The sequence below is a fragment of the Diaporthe amygdali genome, assembly GCF_026229845.1.
Source record: "Diaporthe amygdali strain CAA958 chromosome Unknown NODE_5_length_1802954_cov_64_987939, whole genome shotgun sequence".
NCBI lineage: Eukaryota > Fungi > Ascomycota > Sordariomycetes > Diaporthales > Diaporthaceae > Diaporthe > Diaporthe amygdali.
In genome coordinates, this window is record NW_026517025.1 from 1,012,167 (window position 1) to 1,026,186 (window position 14,020).

Here is a 14,020-nt window from a genome sequence, read left to right on the forward strand (position 1 = left end):
CTACTTGATGATGTTACAGATTCCTGTATGCGGTTTTGAAGCAAAAAATTATGTCATCGTGATTGTAATAAATTCGAGACAGCTATGCACAGCTCTCAATGTTCCGGCATCAGGGTTATCGCAGATAGATCATGGTTAGAGAATACTCGAGAAGATAAATGTATTATGCGAGTAATCGATATGTGTGTACCGCGATATAGACTAAATCATTAACATGCCGACGTCCATGTCAATGCTGATCAGATTCGTAACGTCTGTAGAACCGGCGCATGAACGGTTCTCATAACACATCATTCTTAGTCTAGACAGGTGTTGCGCATTAGAGCGAGTATTTCCAGCTGTCGCCTCGGCCCGCAGTTTCCAGTAGAAAGTTTGGAAACAATGAGTTGAGAGCTTCCTCGCCCCTAAAACCCTTGACAACCTCAAAACTGCACCCGGGATCTGGATTTGCAGACGAAAAGAATCTCTCCCTGGCCCAATTAAACCACTTACTCTGGCTGGCCTGAATGACGGGAAAATGGTTCTGCCCAGTATACTCGACAAATTGTAAACTCTCCTGGACACCTTTTGTGTCGAAAGTGCCACAAGTATCTCTGACAGTCTCCTTCAGGTTGTTGATATCCGTTATAGAGTCTAAGTCTCCAGACATAATTAGAAATGGGCCTTTGAAGGGTTTCCGTCCAGTTGCAGCCCTCTTCTCAAACTCAAGAACCGTGGGTTGCTCCGTCCAGTTACGATATGCCATCTCCACCGAAGGGGCACCGATACTCGCTACTTGCTTCGTCGGCAGGCACCCCTGAACAGCCTCCTGGACATTGACCCATCTATCTCGACCAAGCTCTGTCATGCCTGAGAGATTGAGGGACGGATACGCAGCGGTGATGCCCTTGATGAGCGGCGTCTGGAAACTGAGGAAGGCATTTGTCCACAGCTGCGTCTTGTTTGCGGCGTAGTCAGATCGGGCCCTCCTGACCTGCTCGATAATGCCCGTGGGCGGCGCGAAGGCCACTGCCCCTTTGTAGCCCGCCACCGGTTTTTGAACCTGACGTTCTGCGAATGACCACACAGCGGCGGCGCCCTGGGAATGACCCATCGCCACGAAGGGTCCGTTGGCATCGAGAACTTGGGGGAAAGCATTGCGTGCCGCCTTGATGGCGTTTGCGATGTCGTTTGCCTGCGCCGGCCATGCTGCCCATGGGTGTCCGATGGTGTCTCCGTTGGGAAGCTTGCCGACGCCGAGGCCTGCGTAGTCTGGTGCCACGACCACGTAGCCCTGTAGCGCGAGGGTGAAGGGCACCTGAAAGTGGTACTGGAGGCTCCGGTAGTTGCTTGGAGCGCAGGGCGATAGACCTCCCGAGGTGCCATGAGCCCACGCGACCATCGGCCACTGCGTGTTGTTTGATGACGAATTTGCTACCGGTACTCGGAGAGGACTTGATGGCCAAAGAATGTAAGCCGACGCTGGAATTACAGTTCCATTCAGGTCTTCGGTGGTATAGAGCATTCGAGACATGGTCAGCGGCGTCGGGACTGTGTAATTTGTCAAGTTTGTCGTCCGTTCCAGTGACAAAATGGTGCCCGGCGCAAGGGCAGAAGAGTAATTTTCCGGGACAGTGTAAAAGGAGAAGTCTGAAGCTCTCTGCTCCGCTTCCCAGGATGAAACACGAAGAACGAGCTCTTTGCAGGTTTCGTTACAAGTGGTGCTGGCATCGAGGCTGGATGCCCGCTGGGCGCTGGCATTAGCAGTTAATGCCGCCCTCGCTGTTATAAGGAGCACTTGTACAATTAACATAGTGATTATGTGAATAGATAATAGCCTAGCCAAGTTCTGAGAAGCAGTTGGGGGGATAATGCGTTTTCGGTTGGTCTACAAGCATCACAGTCTTTTTGAAGGCAAAGCGACCTTTATATCACGACTTGGAGCTGCAAACCCCCTTCTCTTTCTGATTTTTTCTATCATGTAACTTTAAGTACATTGATTCTTTGATGGTCCTATGTTCTCCCGATCACGAGATCAATCGACAATAGAGAGCCCGACTCTTGTGTATGTCGGATGAATTGAAGTCACAGTTTCCCGAAATCGGCATGATATAACGTTAAAACTGTAGTGGAAGTCGTGTCTGGTGCCTGTCTAGCGACCGGCCTCGATCCTTCCGTCCCGTATCAAGCTACTGCACAAGTTAGACTGATGCATGTCAGCTCACAAAATGGGATACACTGCGCCGCAGATGAGCTGGCTCCTATTTCACTGCCTCGGCTGAGCCCCAGGCAAGCGGAATGATCAATATTAGCGACAGAACGGCGGGCCCAAGACGGTCAGAATTACTGATCCAACCTCATATGCTCTTTACTCAACTGCGTTGGAAGAATGCTTCGAAAAAGCGTGCGTTCGTTAGCCTTGACATCCCGAGCAGGGTTTTCAAGCTTTGAGCTGTTATGAACCGATTGTCACTACCTCGGTGTCTGAGATTGCTGGACTGAGGAAATTCTTTGGCCTTCGTGTTATTCTCTATCATGCCCATCTCATTCCTGGATGACAACGGTTAAGTCGGGTCAGAAATTGCTACCGAGCGGATAGGTAAGCTTGGCGGCAGTACACAATAGCGGCGGTGTGGAAGCACCAAGCCACGGATAGGGAGAGCCTAAGAAACTGAGACAACAAAGCGCCCTGAGGCGTACACCGCTTGTATTAGGTTCCCATCGCTCTAAAGAGAAGTTGTAGCGTTTCATTCTATGTATTACTTTCCATTTTATGAGTTTCAATACCGGCATCGATGTCGACACTCATAACGACGGCCAATCTAAATATGCTCGTCCCTTGACTCTACTTGGGAAATGCAGACTGATGTGGCTTGCTAATTTCATTTCAATCAAAAAATCCTTGCTAACGTTTCGGATATCTTTTTCCCACGGATTTATGTTGCTTAATCTCCTGGCTGATAGATCGAAGCACTAGTAGAACGACTTCAAAATATTTCAAAGAAACAGCGAGCCTAGGTCGGAACATTTCGCAGCGGAATTGGGGAAGGATACCCATCCATTCACCTTAATCCAGAGGACAAAATAAGGGGAACGAGTCATTTCAACGTCAGTTGTCCCACTATCTTGGACCAGTCTTTCGTAGAAAACCAGTTGATGAAAGCTCAGGGGGCAGTGCAGCGCGGACTGATTACGTTATCGTGCATCGCCGGGGCTCACGTCAGAGCTTGGAGACTGTTGGAGCTGTCCTCAACACCGTCGCAGGCTCTTTCGCTCGAACTCAGCCAACCGCCATATTTAGCTCATATCTTGGCTATTTATCCCCTGTTACACTCTATCGATCCTCCTTGATCTCTCAACAACCCAGAGACATGAGCGATTGCTTCCCGTCATGACCATGAACGGCCATCAACAGGGTTTCGGCCCCTTTCATGGACAGCCGCCTATACCACCCCGGCCAGCGGGCGTCGTTCCGCCGCCGAATGCAAAGAACCAGACCATGTTTCAGGGCTTCGAGTGGTACGTCCCGGCCGACCACCAGCACTGGCGCCGCCTGGAGAAGGTGCTGCCCAGTCTCGCGGCCCTCGGCGTCACGAGCATGTGGATCCCCCCGGCCTGCAAGGCCAGCTGGTACACGGGCAACGGCTACGATATTTACGATCTGTACGATCTGGGCGAGTTCGACCAGAAGGGCTCCCGGCACACCAAGTGGGGTACCAAGGAGGAGCTCGTCGCAATGACCGAGAACGCCGGGCGGTACGGGATCCGCATCCTGTTCGACGCGGTACTGAACCACAAGGCGGCTGCGGACTATAGTGAGGAGGTTGTGGCCACCAAGTACGTCGGTGAAGGTGAGTTTCGTTCCCGTGATGAGCTTTCCGCTTCCGGGGAGGGCTGTGGGCTCAGTTGGCTGAATAGGTCGAAGATCGAACCCAGGTCTGCGAGGAGTCGTGTGTGATCGAGGCCTGGTCTGGATATGAGTTTCCTGGACGGGGTTCTGCGTACAGTCCCTTGAAGTGGAACAAGGAACACTTTACTGGGATCGACTATGACCACAAGACGCATTCCAAGGGCGTTTGGAAGTTCGAAGGCAAGGAGTGGGCACAGGATGTCGACGAGGAGCTCGGCAGCTATGACTACCTGTATGCATGCGATCATGCCCCCGGGTATCTTCATCGCTGACGAGACGCAATGTAGGATGTTTGCTGATGTGGATCACAACCACCCGGCGGTCCGCCAAGACTTATTCTATTGGGTAACGTGGCTCGCCTCCCAGGTCAGGCTAGGTGGTCTGCGCCTGGATGCCGTCAAACACTATTCGGCAAGCTTTTTGCGAGATTTGGTTCACCATATCGACCGAACCGTCGGACGGGACTGGTTCATTGTTGGGGAGTACTGGCGGGACGACTCGAATGTGCTATCCAAGTTCATCAGCTTCATGGGAGACCGAATCTCACTCTTTGACGTGAGACTTGTCAACAACTTCTCGAGGCTGTCATTTCAGGACAAAGCAGACCTACGAACAGTCTTTGATGGCTCTCTGGCTTCCATCCGGCCCAGACACGCTGTGGTAAGATGCACCATAGATATTCGACGCAATCCCATTGCTGACACCGTCACAGACTTTCGTTGCGAATCATGACACGGTTTGTTGAATTGACCTACCCACCTTGGCCAGACACTGACAACTGGGTTTTAGATGGAAGGACAGTCGCTGGCAGCTCCTATTGCGGAGTATTTCCTGCCCCTGGCATATGCCTTCATCCTCCTCCGGGCGGACTGTGGCATCCCATGTGTGTTCTACGGCCACCTCTACGGTTACCCTCGACCGGATGGGAAGGGCTTCGTTGAGCCACCTTTTGGGGGTAAGCTTCTCCCTAAGATCGTCCAGGCACGCAAATTGTATGCGTTTGGACCTCAAATCGACTACTTCGACCATCCTCATTCCGTGGGCTTCTCAAGACTTGGCTATCCCCAATATGGTACCCCCGGCATGGCTGTAGTCGTGACCAATGGTTGGACTCATACGACGAAAACGATGTTTGTCGGCCCGGAGCACGCCGGCGAGAGATGGACGGACATCCTGGGTGGTTGCTGGGGCGAGATCGTGATTGACCGCGAGGGCTGGGGTGTCTTTGCAGCTTCGCCGAGAAGTGTGGCCGTGTGGGTGAACAGACAAGCTCCGAGACGTGATGAGATTGACTGCTTTTCGTTGTGAGTTTTGTGACTTGATTACCGGTCACTATTTGAACACAGTCTGGCTGACAAGGGAATAGTGACTGCAACATCTACAACCGAGAAATTCACGACACTCCGGTGACGGCGAACGAGCTACACAAACCAAGACTAGAGACAGAGCCTGTCTGGATGAGCGCGATGGGTCTTTAGGGTGGGGGATAAATGGCACAGAAAAGACATGGGCGGTATCGGATATGGGCTATACACAGCAGACACCAGAACAATGCTTATGGAGTTTGGGGAGGTCGAATTGAGTGAAATGGAATAGACGGAGACGCGAACATGCGAGGATAGACCCGGATCAAGCAATAGAATTAGACGAGCAGAATCAGATCATACACAGGCCATCGCGCACTTCTGTAGTCCTTTGCAGTGAAGACTTCAGAACTATCTCGGGACCGAGACGGCAGGATGGACAGCGACGGAGAGCGATGGGCGGGTTTGTGGAATGATCGTCAGGTCGGCACGACGGACTTTATCCGACCGGGCAAGCCGAGAGAAGCCCAAATACCGTGTCAATGGGTTCATGACATGCGTCTAGCTACCGGCATACATGGGGGAGAGATGCGGATACCTGTGGGGACTGGCTGGTCTGCACAATCCAGAATCCAGAACCCTCGGCGAATGCGAACCCTTTGGGCCAAGCCGAGGACGGATTAGGCCCCCAAGTCGGCTAACAAGTATTCCCGCAATTTCGTCACCGCCAGGAACATGCTGCCAAAGTATGGGGAACCATCACGCTGCACCCCACACTTGTTCCTGGGAAAGACGCGGGGATATGTGGGGAAAATGCAAAGACTCTTGCTGGTCCCGTGAACCCATCGTCATGGTCGACTATTCTAATCGGGCCGCGCTCTCGCAAAGAGTGGGCTCCTCGGGTGCTATTGCATAAGCACAGCAGACAGACACTAGACTACTGCGTCGAAGGTGCAATTTGCCGACGGGACGTGCCAAGTAGTCAGTGGGCTAGTAGATACCGAGTTCGGGAGGGGGATGAGAAGAGGAGATCCCAATGATTACTGCCTTGCACGAGTAATAGCAATGGAGTCGTGGGCAGATGCCCTCGGCGGCACATATATAAATGGCTCCTCCTTTCACTCGGCAGTTGAGGGTCAGTCCTCCAGCGAGTCTTGAGTGCACTCGTACTTGTTGCCCATATTGACAAGCTTACAACAGCAACAATGGGTGGTGCTGCTATCTCCCTCCGGGGGCTTCTCGCCCTGTCCGGCTTCGCCCTCTCTGCGCTCGCCGGTACCATCCGGACCCGCCAGGCCAACGGCCTGTGCGAGACGGAAAAGTATGAGAACAAGACCCGTGTCTTCGTCATGACAGACATCTCCAACGAGCCGGACGACCAGATGAGTCTCGTCCGCTTCCTAACATACGCAAACGAGCTCGATATCGTCAACATCGCCGCCGTCACGTCGACATGGAAGAACGACTCGATCGACACGCCATCCATCTTCGGTGTCATCAACGGCTACTCCCAGGTCGTCGACAACCTCAACAGTAACGTCCCAGCGGCGGGTGTGTATCCTCCAGCAGATGAGGTCGCCGCTAAGCTCGTCACGGGACACCCAGTGTACGGCCTGGCTGCATTGGACGAGCCAACTCCTAGCAATGCTTCGACTGCTCTGATCGCTGGCGTGGATGCCAGCGAAGAGCCGCTCTGGGTGCTTGCCTGGGGTGGAGCCAACGTGCTGGCTGAGGCGCTGAACCAGGTCAAGAACGAGAGAAGCGAGGAAGAGGTCGCAGCCTTCGTGCGGAAGCTGCGGGTACATTCCATCTCGGACCAGGACGACGCGGGTGCTTGGATCCGTACCAACTTCCCCACGTTGTTCTACATCGTGTCTATTCACGGCTTTAGCGAGTACGCCATTGCTACCTGGAATGTAAGTCTTTCCGTTTGATCCATCAACCCCGAACACATATCTCTGACAAACCACCAGGGAATCTCGGGCGAACTCTTCCGGCACTTCGACAAGGGCGGCCCAGACTCGTCGTTGGTGAGCAACGAGTGGCTCCAGGAGCACATCCGCATCGGGCCACTGGGCGCGCACTACCTGAACTGGTCCTACATCATGGAGGGCGACACGCCGTCCTTCCTCGGCCTCATCCCCAACGGACTTAACACGCCCGAGCACCCTGAGTGGGGTGGCTGGGGCGGCCGCTACATCCTGATGGTGTCGTCGGACGCCGAGGGTACCTTCAGCGACGCGGCCGACTGGGCCATCGGCGTCAACAACGAGACCTACTTCAGCCAGTTCGCCAGCATCTGGCGCTGGAGGGAGGCCTACCAGTACGACTTTGCCGCGCGTATGCAGTGGACCGTCAACGCGGGCAACGCGTCTGCGGCCCCGAACCACCAGCCCGTTGCAGTTGTCAACGGCTCGTGTGGTACGCTTCAGATTCCGTACACGTTCGGCGAGTCTGTCGTCCTGGATGCTTCCGAGTCGTGGGACCCTGACTCGGATGAGCTGTCGTTCGACTGGTTCCACTACAGGGAGCCTTCGTTCCGCTTGGAGGGCGATATTCCTCGCATCTCACCAAATGTGACGTTTACTCCTCTCAATGCGGCTGGGTCTGTGGTGAATGTTACGTCTAATGATAATGAGGTAAGTTATCTAACTGTACCAACCTCCATCGAAACAATTTACTGACTACAAATCAATACAGACGATGCACATTATTATCACTGTGCATGATGACCAGCCTATGAGCCTGTCTTCGTACAAGCGGGTCATTCTCTTTCCCCAGTCTTAATTAGTCTTGATGGACGCCGTCTGTCGAGGCTGCGGGAGTGGGACCCAGTATTGAAAGAAAGGGTTGCCACGGTCTCATAACAATAATAGTAAATAGAATTCAGTAATGAAAGTCTGCATAATCATGACCATTAGCTTTGCTTCAGTGAATCAAAGTATTTGAACTACACCAGGACGAGGATGGTTGGCTCATCCTGGGGTCAGGCAGTACTCTCAACATCATGAGAACTCATGACTGGCCAGTGATAGTGATCGGCCTGTCACTTAAGATCCCAGACGGTATAACAATCCCTTACTTTTAACAGATTACTGCTGTTGGTGAAGTTTCAATCACCACTAGTATTTTCATGGGACATAACGCCACATCTAATCTTTCAATTCTACAAATATTTGCAACTTGCACGTGCAAAAAGTAGCATATACTGTTCCGCAAGCTGAGAAGGTGCAGCACTCGCGTAGGTAATGACAGAATTGACACATTGAAAAAAGGGAAAAAGATTATGAACCTGCTTTCACATTGATGCTCGTTCACGTTGACGATCTTGAAGTTGGTTTGTATTTGGTTTGACACCAACAATGAAGAAGAGGAGGCAACAAATTTGTTGATCAATAATTATTTATTTCCGTACTTAAAACCATGGCGGGATATCATCTTGCAGATCATATTCTTAGACTGCTTTCTTACTTGTACATAGGACTACACCCCCTCTGTATGTGCAAATAATTTTCCATGCAAATGTGTTTGTTCCACGAGCTCTGATTCCAAGGAGGCTGACCGCTCACCATTTCTTCTGAACGACGTTGGTGTTGATTCCTCCATCCCCTCGTATCTCGTATACTCCCACTGATCCGTCAACATCACCCACAAAGAACATTTTGCCATCCGACGAAAAGGAAATTGAAATGACCCTCGACAGATCCAACAACTGCTCACTCGCCCTCGCCATGCCCATCCCGCCTCCAAAAGTTGGTGTCCTCCACAACTCCCGCCCGCCCTTGAGAGCATCCAATATTACCAGACAATTCCTTGTTCCACCTACCCCGGTATCCGCCCCAGGTCCTTGCCGGTACGCCACATACCGACAGTCAGGACTGATACACGCAATAGTATTCTCGTCCGGAATAGGGAACACCGATGTGCTGTCCGTTGCAAGATCCCACACCAGCACCCAACGCTCATGCACGTTTACAGGTTCAACCTGCCACGCGCCCGGCCGCCCGATCACCCGCACATTATTCGGGATCCAGATCGACACGACGATGTTGCCGTGCGTGGCCATCCCACAAGGCAGCGCCGTCTCGAGCTCCGCGTGCCGGGGCATGCACACGCGGCTGGGCCGCGACGAGGGCCTGCCATCGTTGCCCAGGCGGTCGAGGTCCCACGCCATCAGCATGGCTGAGTGAGGCGGTGGCGGGTGGCCTGCGCGCGGCGGCCGCGGCCCTGCGGCCGCCACTAGCAGTGGTGATGTGGCTGAGTATGCCAGCTCCGGCAGCTTGGGGACGTGGGGCAGGCCGGCCTTGCACAACTCGAGGGAGATGGGCTTGCCGAATGGTTTCTTGCTGGAGCTCTTGGAGTCGGGTCTGTCCTCGGCGACTGGGTATAGGTCGATGGCGTCGCCGGTCTCGCGGTAGCAGGCCAGGGGGTAAAGCTTTGTGTCGTAGATGTCGGCTTTCACGGCTGCCCAGCGGAAGGCTGACTCGATGGATTGTAGTTTCTTCTTCCGCTCCCAGTTCCAAATCTCCAGGCTGGTGCCAAAGCCGGAGGCGACGGCGAGCAGTGTGCTCGTCTCCGACAGGATGGCGTGGCTGGAGACGAAGAAGTCCCGCGACCGTGGCTGCATACTTACCCAGAAGTTGACTTTCAGGGATGACTGGACGTTGGACAGCGGAAGTCCGAAGATCTTGATGGTTTTGTCGCCGTGCTTACTTGCGACGATGTAGGACGCTGGAGATACGTCCACGTGGAATGCCGTTACGGCGTGTCCGGATCCTTTTTCGTTGAATGAGAGCATCTTGGTCCGTACGAGGTCGATGACGGCTGCAGGTCTCGACTGGTACCGGAGAGGTAGCTCACTAGGGTCAATGTAAATCTTGTCGGGTGGACTGACGGCGAAGAGAGGCAAAGGCGTGAGTCCCTCTGATTCACGTCGGTCAGAGGAATGAGATGTTGTAGAGCCCGCAATAGAAATTTGGTCGAAGACCTTGAAGGGTGTTGAGAAGTTGTCGATAGGTGTCGGCGGAGACGGTAGGGCAGGAATGCTCTCGTTCATGGAAGACAATGTTGTCCGTCGTGGATTCTTGGCGGGAGGGGCGGGAGGATAGAGTCCATGAGGGGCTGTAGATGCTGAGGTCAATCGTGGCCGAGAGCCCCGGCTGGATATGCTTGAGCGGAAGGAATTATGCGACCGATGTGACGACACATGAGATGTATACGAGGCCTGCCGAGACGCTCCGGGCGTCTGGGGTGCGCTGCTTATCGATGATGCATCGTCGTCGACCGGTGTTCGTGGTGTTCGTATAGACGACAGCGCCGAGGACGGTCGAGAGACGGAGCTGGCTGTTGATGCTAGGGTCGACGCAGCATTTGACTTTCTTGTAGAGCCCAGTGACCACCTGCCAAATGCATTGCTCAAGCGTTTGGCTGGTCGCAGCCCACTGCCAAGCATCATTGGTGGCAGTATCGGACTCTCTGGGCTCGTATTTTCGGGCGACATGGATACCACTACTGTCGATGCGTCCCTATGGCAGAGTGTCAGTTACAGAAGACTCGAACTTTGAAGTGGTGGAACAGACTCCTCATTCTCTTTCTGAACAGGCTTCCTCATCGTCATCGGCGGAGTGATTGGCTTCAAATCATCCTTGGTGGGTGACCTGCAGAGTGATTGGACATAGAGGCGGATATCATCGAGTGACTTCTTCAGAATCAAGTTCATTCCATCCCTATTCTCGCCTTCCTGTGCCTGTTGGATTGTGCGGCGGATCAGAGCCAAAACTCTAGATGTATCTTGGTCAAGATATGTCGAGAGAGTCTCCGCATCAGCACCAATTTCCTTGGCCGCCGCCCTATATTTCGTCAGCACGGGAATCTCTCCACTTCCAGGAGCAGTGCGTGGTCACGTACAGGTTCACGACCTCCAAGGCGAGCTACAGATACTCGTCAGCATACTGTCGTACATCCAGCCAAGAGCGTGGAGCGGGACTTACCTGCAGAGCCCGCCGGCATGTCTGTAACCCGTCCTTCAAATCTCGCACCTCCGGCACCTTGGCCACCCAGAGAGCCTCCCGCAGTGGGCCATCGGCGCACTCGCTGAGCACAGCGTCGACGCGGGCCAGCGCATCTCCGCATCCACGAACAATGGCCAAAATCGGCGGCTGGAGGCGTGCTGGTATCACTATCTCGGAGTCCCCCAATCGCTCGAGTGGTGTGCGGAGGTCAAGCAGCTCGTACGCGAGTGGGTCCAGGTCTGAGTTCGCGAATGACGTGTTTTGCAGGAACTCATCGACGAGGGTTGTCGTCTGCTGTGTGGCAGACAGCGCGTAGAGTACCGCTGCCTTCAGGAGATATGTATCCATTTTGTGTGGATGTCGAGGTTCATTCTTGGAAACCCATTTGCCGAGAATATTCGTATGCAGTGGCAGCTGTTGGCCGTTTTGCAGCAAGAGGTGAGTCGCCGATAGAGTTTAGAGAACGAAAGGTTCTTAAAAATCTTCGGGTGGCCGCTCTTCAAGTCTTCGTGAGATGTTGTACTTATGTATGATTTGTCTCTGCCAGTGTCACCCTCCTTGTAAGCGATTACGATGATCACTGCCTCAGCTCCGGAAACGCAGCCACTCACGCATCGATCTAGTCGGGCTTGAGCTGCGTGCATATGTACCCACGTAAGCCAAATCCCCGACATTCTGCAGCCCGACCGCAACTAAGCTCGTGTGACACCGTTCAATGGGCGGGTTTGACTGCCGGTCATCTCGGCGTCCCCTAACGACTGGATTGGGGAAATCCAGAAATTCCGTAACGGGAGGATCTCTCCCCCATACGTCGCAATCATGATAGCTAGTCCTATCATGCATTTGTATTTTATCGTTGCATGCTGAGACGAATCTGTCTTTCTTTTTACAGATTACGAATTATCTGCTTCATTCTGAGACTGTGTAGGGCTTTTGTGCATTCCAACGACAGCACCGATATTGCCAGTGCTGACTTATGAGGAGCAACCTTATGTGCTTATGTGAGACGCACGTTTTACAGGGACTTCCGTACCCTGTGCTTAAATGGAGAAGCTATAGTTCGGGGGAACTGTATTCTGAGTGAAGACAGCTCTAGGCCACGCATACATCGTCGGTTCTTCCGCTTGTGTCGATCGAAGCTCAATATCATACCGCTTTCGAGGTGCGCACTGTACGTTCCACACATCTATAATATGAATGGAACTCCTTATAATCAGCAATGTCGCACCGTGACGACTAACATAGTGTCAAATCACTAGCGCTAGCCTCTTCAGAACCGTGACTCTCCGCTACTGAAACCGCACGGGATGTCACACACTCATCTCGGTGGAGAATCCGATTGCTTGCATGTCTTCATCGCAATGAACCTGATGTCGATGTGATGTGGACGGGCATCGTGAGTAACTGGATTTAAATTTGTAAAGGTGACTATCGTTGACATAGTGCACATCCACTTTTATGTTGTCTACATGCAAATCTTGGTATGAAAAGCTTTCAATCCTGATGATGCTGAATCATCACGGCTCACCACCATCAGCACGCCGCGACTGTTCAATATGTTAGTACATTACGCGGTTGTGTGCACTGAGAATACTACTGATTGGTACAAAGTGCAGACCTGAAGTCCAGGCCAGGACTACGTCCTCACTGTGGTGCATGCTCTTGGCGACCGATCCGTTGCCCGGACCTCGGACCTTGCTAGGGGAACTGCGAAGGAACATATGCTAGTTGTTTTCTGAGAAACGTCATCATAGAGTTCGACTTACTTTTCCTGACTTAAGCACCCCGTCCCCCTGCCGCGCATACACACGAATGTTGTCACAATTTCTATGGCGTGCGAAAATACGTCCAGCCACAATTACCTTGCATAATATCTTCACGAATCAACAACCGTTATTGAGAGATCAAATTCTCGGATGCTATCAAATTTTCACTCCGACGGAACAATTTCTCGGGAGTGGAATCATCTCGTAGTGGCCAGGGACCTGTTGACTAATACCCTTCAACAGCCCTATCTGTTTGTGTATCATTCGCCTCCCCGATCAACAATGACTAAACTTTGCAACGCCGGTCCTCACCATTCTTGACGAAGGCATTCGACTCCCTCCAATCTATTGGAAGAAACGTGCTGCTCGCTGGGACATGGGGGAGTTGCCGTATGTTATATTTGCGCTAGGGAGGAAGGTCGCGCCTTCATGTGAACATTTATCAGCGTAGGAATCCGTGGGCATGCGCAATTTGTTACGCTCCTGGTACAATAGGGAGCTGCTTCCGATTCCGGCTGACCTGAAGGGCATGACCAAGAGGCAACTGCGGCCTAGTAAGGATCTGAAGATATCGTTTCCCTTCTCCCAATCCAGAAATGAGTGGGCGCCAGCGTCATGACGGTCGAGCAACACTGGACAGTTGATTTCAACATCGGTATGAGGATTTGATCTTGAAGAGATGGGAATGCGATCTCACCCATGGCATCTTAATATCATCGTGTACATCCCCGGAAAGCCTCAGATACCCTTCAATCCAGCGGACAATTTTACGAACCACTTGAAGTTTTCGCCATGTAACCATGTATCGCAACACTGTCTTTCATCCCGTACTGTTGCGGTCGGCTGCCTAATGCTTCTACCAAAAGTCAGAAACCAGTGAAGCCCTTAATTGCGCTATAGCGAGAAACGATCTGCTCACAATTGTGCCATGCGCTATCGAAAGCGCGACCGCATCTGTGGCTGAAGTCTGTTACATTATGTCGGTACCAAATGATCCCGTCTCTGATGGTTGGAAGACGAGACCTTGACTAAATCGACTTGACGCTGGAG

The 14,020-nt window shown here is 52.7% G+C and overlaps 4 protein-coding genes across 4 annotated transcripts; 2 read left to right on the forward strand and 2 right to left on the reverse strand.

Annotated features, from left to right (window-relative positions):
- Positions 1–319: 319 nt before the first annotated feature.
- On the reverse strand, positions 320–1,792 carry J7T55_015458 (uncharacterized protein; the record flags this gene model as incomplete). Its single annotated transcript, XM_053139695.1, has 1 exon — positions 320–1,792. One exon carries the CDS (start codon positions 1,790–1,792, stop codon positions 320–322), a length of 1,473 nt encoding a protein of 490 aa, XP_052997183.1.
- Positions 1,793–3,370: 1,578 nt separating this feature from the next.
- Positions 3,371–5,367, forward strand: J7T55_015459 (glycosylhydrolase 13-6; the record flags this gene model as incomplete). Its single annotated transcript, XM_053139697.1, has 6 exons — positions 3,371–3,830; positions 3,905–4,121; positions 4,177–4,549; positions 4,602–4,625; positions 4,679–5,193; positions 5,256–5,367. 6 exons carry the CDS (start codon positions 3,371–3,373, stop codon positions 5,365–5,367), a joined length of 1,701 nt encoding a protein of 566 aa, XP_052997184.1.
- Positions 5,368–6,398: 1,031 nt separating this feature from the next.
- On the forward strand, positions 6,399–7,980 carry J7T55_015460 (cellulose-binding protein; the record flags this gene model as incomplete). The annotated part of the gene is made up of 3 exons (XM_053139698.1): positions 6,399–7,109; positions 7,167–7,832; positions 7,894–7,980. 3 exons carry the CDS (start codon positions 6,399–6,401, stop codon positions 7,978–7,980), a joined length of 1,464 nt encoding a protein of 487 aa, XP_052997185.1.
- A 778-nt stretch (positions 7,981–8,758) lies between these two features.
- J7T55_015461 (uncharacterized protein) lies at positions 8,759–11,552 on the reverse strand (the record flags this gene model as incomplete). The annotated part of the gene is made up of 5 exons (XM_053139699.1): positions 8,759–10,314; positions 10,400–10,718; positions 10,769–11,042; positions 11,101–11,123; positions 11,184–11,552. 5 exons carry the CDS (start codon positions 11,550–11,552, stop codon positions 8,759–8,761), a joined length of 2,541 nt encoding a protein of 846 aa, XP_052997186.1.
- Between the last annotated feature and the right edge of the window lie 2,468 nt (positions 11,553–14,020).